This window comes from Hibiscus syriacus, unplaced genomic scaffold (genome assembly GCF_006381635.1).
Source record: "Hibiscus syriacus cultivar Baekdansim isolate YM2019G1 unplaced genomic scaffold, ASM638163v2 tig00116971_pilon, whole genome shotgun sequence".
NCBI lineage: Eukaryota > Viridiplantae > Streptophyta > Magnoliopsida > Malvales > Malvaceae > Hibiscus > Hibiscus syriacus.
This window is the reverse complement of record NW_024063495.1, coordinates 5,722,274-5,730,068: the sequence shown is the minus strand read 5'-3', so window position 1 is coordinate 5,730,068 and position 7,795 is coordinate 5,722,274. Positions and strand designations below refer to the sequence as shown.

At 28.9% G+C, this 7,795-nt stretch overlaps 1 protein-coding gene across 1 annotated transcript; it reads left to right on the top strand.

Moving 5' to 3' along the window:
- The first annotated feature begins 4,384 nt into the window (after positions 1–4,384).
- LOC120191779 (actin-depolymerizing factor 7-like) lies at positions 4,385–5,169 on the top strand. Its single transcript, XM_039194697.1, has 3 exons — positions 4,385–4,467; positions 4,562–4,821; positions 4,942–5,169. The coding sequence occupies exons 1-3, from the start codon at positions 4,465–4,467 to the stop codon at positions 5,090–5,092; spliced, it is 414 nt and encodes a 137-aa protein (XP_039050628.1). The 5' UTR covers positions 4,385–4,464; the 3' UTR covers positions 5,093–5,169.
- Positions 5,170–7,795: the final 2,626 nt, after the last annotated feature.

Genomic DNA, 7,795 nt, shown 5'->3' with positions numbered 1-7,795 from the left:
GTTTTCTAATTTGATCAAATTTATTTTTAATCTTATCAAATTAACCGCTCAACTTTTATTTTAGTCAAATTTATCAAAGGTGGCTTGCAATCTCAACTTAGGCCGCCACCAAAGTAAAATTAAAAGCACCTTTAGTACTTAAATTTTCAAGTTATTTACAAATTAGTCTCTAGAGTTAAACTAAATGCATGTCTAATTATTTTTCATTTGAGATAATCTCAACCATCTCTCCCGTTTAGTTATATTTTTTCCCACTTTCTAAAGAAATTTTATTTGTTTGTAATAGTTTGGGGACAGTGAAGTTATCATCCGACGGTAACATCTGAGTAGATAACATTGCATTGAACCTCATAAATTCGATATATTTTTATTATTTATTTTATCTATTCAATATTATATTTTTTCATTGTATCTCGATATTCAATAGTTTGAGGGGTTTATCTGTTGTGCATTTCAATAGTTTTAATCTTTTCATTTCAGCTCAGTTTTGAAGTTACATTCGTGTGAAAAAAATACTAAAATTTTCTAACAAAATTATCCCCTACACTTAGCAAGTTTAATCAAATTTACCATAAACTTTGAAAATATAACACAAATTGTTCCATAAGATTAACACATATTTTTAAAAATGAAATTAAAACCGTCATTATTTATCGATAATGTCACAATCTTAATGGTCCACATTGATAGAATATAAAAAAAATTAACACAGTTAATCTTATAGACCACTTTATGACACATTTTCAAAGTTTGGGGATAATTTAACCAAACTTATTAAATTCAAAGACCAATTTAACCAAAATAATCTCAGGACCAATTTGATCAAATTTAAAGGAATGACTTGGATTTTGGAAAGTGGTATGGTTTGAAAGGGAATTAAAATTTTCTGCCAACAATTCCTCCTCCCTCATGCATTCAACTCCAGAAACGGCTGCAATATTCAACTCCCATACACACATATTATATTTACTTAATTAATACTCAAATATATTCTTATTTCTGTAGTACAAAGATTATTTATGAACCTTTCACTTTATCATATATTCATGTAAAAAAAACAGAGACGAACATATAATTTTATAATAGGAAACATATTTATAAATTTTTAGAAAACGAATTTATGAAATTTTAGATTAAAAACATATTGTCAATAGAACATACTTAATTATTTAAGGATTTAAAGTTTTCAATCGGTCCCCTAAGTCTTTCCTTGTAAATAAATTTCACTTGTTTAATTTTTTATTCCTTTAGCAAGTGTATTAGATAATTATTAATAGATTAATTCGCAAGATCAATTTTAAAATATTATAGTACATTAAATTAGGAAAAATGTACACGTAATGTCTATCCTCTTATAATATAGGGTAAACTCACGTTTAGTACCTTAACTATCACTTTTGTTCTAATTTGGTCACTCTACTATTTTTTTCAAAATCATACATAATTTTACGTTTTGACCACCCACTGTAAAAATTAACAAAACTGATGGTGTATCATTTTTTAATTTTTCAATGATGACATGACATTATCTTATAATGACAGATCATTATCATTAATTTTTAACGATAAGTAATCAAAATGAAACAAAAATAACAATTGAGATACTAAACTTGCATTTTACCAAATAATATATATATATATATATATATATATATATATAAACACGAGTTGCATGTCCAGCTCATTTGGTAGAGCACAAGGCTCTTAACCTTGTGGTCGTGGGATCGAGTCCCACGGCGGGCAATTCATAATTCGGAGGTCTCCTACGGAAGTTGCTCTCAATCTGACGTTAGAGACACAGTCTACTAACCTGACGTTGGGGACAGTCTACTATCCTACCTCCCCCTTACTCAATTACATATGGGAATAAGGGTAAGCTGGTTTTATATATATATAAACACGCGCACAAACAGAGAACATTTTCCAAGCTTGGAAAGTGTTTAGTTGGAGTCAAAGATGAAAATGTTGAATACGTGTATACTGCGAAAGGGGAGTATTTCTAGAAGTAAACTTTTTTTTTTGCCCCCTTAATTACTTATCTTCTGTATTTAGGTGCTGTTTTTCTTTAATTCAACAATGATATTCTAAAAACAATTATAATATAATTATATACGATACATAATACATTAAAAAAAGAAGGAAAGAAAGAGACACGAGCACCTGTCCTTGACACACAAAATTTCAGGTGCCCGACAAAACAATAATATAATAAACTCTTTTGTACGAATAAAAAAGTCAAAGTTGGTCGGGCGAGTTTTTTTTTAATTTTTAATTTAATTATAATCTATTTTCAAGTTTCGTGTTTAAGCTTCAACGATGATTAAAGTGTATATATTTTTTACATTTTAATTTTAATCACGTTCTTACTTAAAGTGAGGAAATGAGAATTTAGGGAAAAAAGATGAGAGTACTCCTCAACGAGTCTAGATTTAATAATCTAAGTAAAGATGAGCAGTTTGGCTAATGGCCAAATGTATTTGCTCATTAAAATATATTTTAAGATACTAACAATCAATTGGTCTTATAAGATAAGATATTAAATCTATTAAGTAAAGTTAAAAATTTAAATTTTAATGTTGTGAATAAAATATAATAGATTAGGAGGATCGCTTTCATAATCGATCTTTATAATACTTGATATGGATTAATTGGTCAATAGATTGAATATCAATTATTAAGCAAAAATATATATATATATACTTTTTAATATGGTAAAATATACCATGATCACTAATATTTTATTTTTTTTATTTTAGACACTAAACTTTTAAAACTAACATTTTAATCGTTAAAATTATTGACAATTTACATAATAAGCAGTGAGACGTTCTCTCTCATTAGATTGATAACATGAGACATTAATAATAATAAGATCAAAAAATCAATTTAGTTCATCTATCACATCATCAATCACTTTGAACGGTCATGTCAACACCGTAAATTACCATGTCACTATCGTGAATCACTATGTCAGCACCGTAAATTGATATGCCAGTATCGTAACGGCCAACGACGAAAAACGTTGGTTAAAGGATAACAATATTGACTTTGTTTTCTAAGTTGAAAGGTCATATTAGATAAAAATAATTTAATTGTCACATTAATTTTTTTCTAAAATAAAATGCAAGTAACTCAACTATCTTTTTACCAATAATATATAATTATTCTATAATTTACAAGCATTTATGATGGATAAGTCTATAGCACACGTCGTATACCGTAACGTATACCGAAACGTATCACAAGTAAATTTGCCCTTATTATGTTAATATTAAAAGGTATAAAGATTTATTTAGAATTAATCATTTATTAAAATTTAATTGTAATGTTAACTTATATAACTTAAAAATTCTAATTCTAAACAAATTAAATTACTTAAATTAATTATTAATTTTAATTAAAAATTATATTTTAATTATAATTCTATTAAAATTTAACGAGAACCGGAAGTCATGGCTGGTCTGGCTGGGATGGACAACGGTCGAGAATAATTATTCGAAGGTTACCGTGCATAAAAAAAAAGGAAAAACAAACGAACTACAGTTGACGCAAACAACAAAGCTTCTCTTTTGGGACACTCGCTCTAGCGAAGCCAGTTTATTATATTTTGAATTTTTTTTTATAAATTTAGTATAAAAAAATAATAATAAATAAATATATCCTCCCATTGCCATATCCTCTACACATGAGTGCACTATAGAACCTCTTACACATAATGTGATGTGCACTATAGAACCTCTTGCACATGAGTGTAGAAGTGCAAATTAGTCTCATCCGAGGAGAGGGCGAATCTATCCTCCCATTGCCATATCCTCTACACAAGTACTCTCGATAATTCTCTTGAAGCCTCCGAATAATTTTATGTTTCAAATTAATATTTCTGTACGGTAATATTATTTAAGGTTAACTATTATTTTATTATTATTGTATTATTTCTAATAAGTACTATTGATACTTGATTTATTAGTCGATTAATTTAAATCATATCTTACCGAAGATAACTATAGAACAATCCTCCAAATTCATTTTTCTTCGTTCGCAATATAAAGATGTGAATGTATGACTTTTGATTAATGTACTTAACATCTTGGTAGTTGTTACTATTATCCTTATGATATGCCAAAATTTTTGAGCTTCTGTGATAAAACTAATCTGATAATAAGGGATAAAATGTCAAACGAAACAAGTTTACTGAAAATAGGGAACAGAAAACTGGCCATGTAACCAGAAACCAACGAGCGTTTTGCTGATATTCAAAACAATTGTTGTTGTGGACATGGTTAGCCTTTGGAGAGATGTTTACCATTGTTCTGCCCTCAAATTTCTCTTCACCACCTTATTCCTCTCAATATCTTCCCTCTTCCCTCAACTATGATCTCTTCCCCATCCTTCTTCATTTCTTCCTTTCCTCTTCTTCTTCCTCTTTTCCCTCTCACAGAATTTGCTTCCCTTGGACACGACAAAATGGTGAGTTCCCTTTCCCCCACATTTTATATTGATTTGATTCATATATTTATTGATTCTCTTTTATGTCACATGTGGATCTTGAACTTGGAATTAGGCGAACGCGGCATCTGGAATGGCTGTAGATGATGCATGTAAACTGAAATTCTTGGAGCTAAAAGCGAAGAGGAATTACAGGTTCATCGTTTTCAAGATTCATGACCAGCAGGTGGTGATCGATAAACTCGGCGGCCCTGGCGAAACCTATGAAGATTTCTCCGCAGCTCTTCCTGCCGATGAATGCCGCTATGCTGTCTTCGATTTCGATTTCACCACTAATGAGAACTGCCAGAAAAGCAAAATCTTCTTCATTGCATGGTATCGGTCAGGGACTTAAATTGCTTTAAGCGTCCTTATTTATCGTGATCACAGACATAATGAATATCATTGCACTCATTCATTCATCATAGATTCGAATAAAAGTCTCTAAACTTACAGGGCACCCGATGCATCGAGGGTGAGAAGTAAGATGGTATATGCAAGCTCAAAAGACAGATTCAAGAGGGAATTGGATGGCATTCAACTTGAGTTGCAGGCAACAGATCCAAGTGAAATGAGCTTCGACATTATAAAAGCTCGGGCATGCTAAAAACGCAGCCTTCTTGCTTCTCCCTCTCCCTATGCATATTATTACCATTTGAGAACATTGCCTAATTGCATTGTTTTTAAGAATTTTTCTTCTTGTCAAAACTCTTTTTTTTTTTTGACTAATTAATGTGTGGGTTTTACAGTGGACTCTTGTAGTTTTAATGTAACATTATCCATACTTTTATGCAAAAGTTTTACTTTTTTCAATAATTTCTGGTTGGTATTAGTTACATGTCTTGTACTCTTAATTTGTTTGAAATTTTCAGAACTTCGTTTGGCGTGAAGAACAAATTTTATTTCATTTAATTTATAAACAACGAAAAGCTAGAATTATATGGCTGTTAAAGGATAAATATTATACAGTATTTTAATTTGATTTAATAGGACATTATTTGGGATAAATATTGTATATACAAATAGTTATATTTATTTGATATGAAAAATAATAGATGTGTTTTTATAATGTGTATAATTGAATCAAAATTTAAATTTTATGTACAACTAAATCAAAATAAAATTTATCATATATGACAGAACAAAATCAAAATCAAAATCAATATATAATATTATACATTTGATGGAAATTTATATATAATTTTAATTTATATATATATATATATATATATATATATATATATATATATTTTAAAAATCTAAATTAAAAGTGTATTAAAATATTGTTGGTTGATAACTAAATAATATGAATTAAAAATAACTGTTAAAATAGAATATAAAGATATATGTGATTTGATTAACTATTTACTATTAGTGTTTCATGCACTCTGACTTACTTAGACGCAGAAACAACCAAGAATTGTAAAGGATCATCTAAGGTTGCACGTCTCGTCATAGCGAAAGTATAGAAGATAATGGCAAGTCTGGTGACCGCGTAATAAAATAAACACTAAGATTTCACGTGATAAATTAAATAAATTTTTTTTTGAAAAAAAATCATGAGCAAAAGAAGAAAATTGCCACTAATGTAAAAAATAGAAGAAATTTGCATAGTAATAAATCTACTCTAACTATGTTTTATACACTTAATCAACGTAAAATAGAATATACTTCATACTTTCAATCAAACTAGGTTTCTTACTTTCCACAATCAATTTGAGTCAGATTGAAATAGGATCAAATTCTAATAATACTCACCTTGTTACGAATTTTGAAAATACAATGAGTTCAAGACAAAATCTCAAATTTGATGAAACACCAAAACTAAAAAAAACAATTCTTCACATCGACAAACAAGTTGTCCACCTTTTCTAGGAAATCTCTTAAATGGATATTATTCAAGAATGATTGTCAATCGAGTCCAAGCCAGATACTAGCTTGAATATACGAGGTAACTTGGTCTTTACATCGATAAGATCATCATAAATGCCAAATATACTGACAATTAATTGTATCATCACGAGTAATATACTACACAACATAATCTCTATCATCAACAATCAATTTGAGTCAGATTGAAATAGGATCAAATTCTAATAATACTCACCTTGTTACGAATTTTGAAAATACAATGAGTTCAAGATAAAATCTCAAATTTGATGAAACACCAAAACTAAAAAAAAACAATTCTTCACATCGACAAACAAGTTGTCCACCTTTTCTAAGAAATCTCTTAAATGGATATTATTCAAGAATGATTGTCAATCGAGTCCAAGCCAGATACTAGCTTGAATATACGAGGTAACTTGGTCTTTACATCGATAAGATCATCATAAATGCCAAATATACTGACAATTAATTGTATCATCACGAGTAATATACTACACAACATAATCTCTATCATCAATGATAATTATATCTTTTTCGTTGATTATCCTATTAGATTCTCTTAGATGTTGAATTTATGGAATAGGTAGTAATAAATTTAATAAAATATATCAACCGTATTAATGATTGGACTATCATTATTAAAAAAGTTATTATGATTAAAATTTTAAATATAAGATGGAACCATAAAATTTACTAAAATGTAAGAACTAATGGTATATTTTAACCATAATAAACTTTTAAATAGGCTCCTGATTTTGACCAGTTAAGTCAAATAGGCCCCTTAATATATTTGGGGTCAAATTTATTTGGATTTAATTATAAAAGAAAAACATTTAAGAACCTAAAATAAAAATATAATCTAAAATTATATATATATATATTATAAAATAAACCGAACTTTTAGGTACCTATATGGCTAAACCCCTTAACATGCAATATTTAGTGGGTTGGGTTGAAATTTTTTTAAGGTGAAGTACACAACTTCTTACACTAAGTCAACGTATCAATGAGCCAGATATTTTGAATCGAGTATTTTTTTTTTGTCTGATCCTCTCTTACCTGCTGATATTGATTGACGCACTCTGATTTTTTTAGTAGGGTGAATCACGAAGGATGTTTGTAAACAGTACAGTGGGCTCAATTTTTTCTTCTTTTGCAAGGCTGTTTTACTTTTTAGGGTATTAAGACTACAAGAATATATCTATGTAGGCGTCTCTTTAATAACCTTAATCATCAATATGCGCTCTTTTCCCTCTTATAATTGGAGGGGATTTTTAATGAGAGATAAGGTAAACTTGATTGACCATTGTTCTTCAATAAAAATCATACATTGCTGAGAGATTAAAAAAAATACCTACACCGGGAGCTATGCAGTTGTACATGAAAAACATCCACATCCATGACCAACATACAACCCATT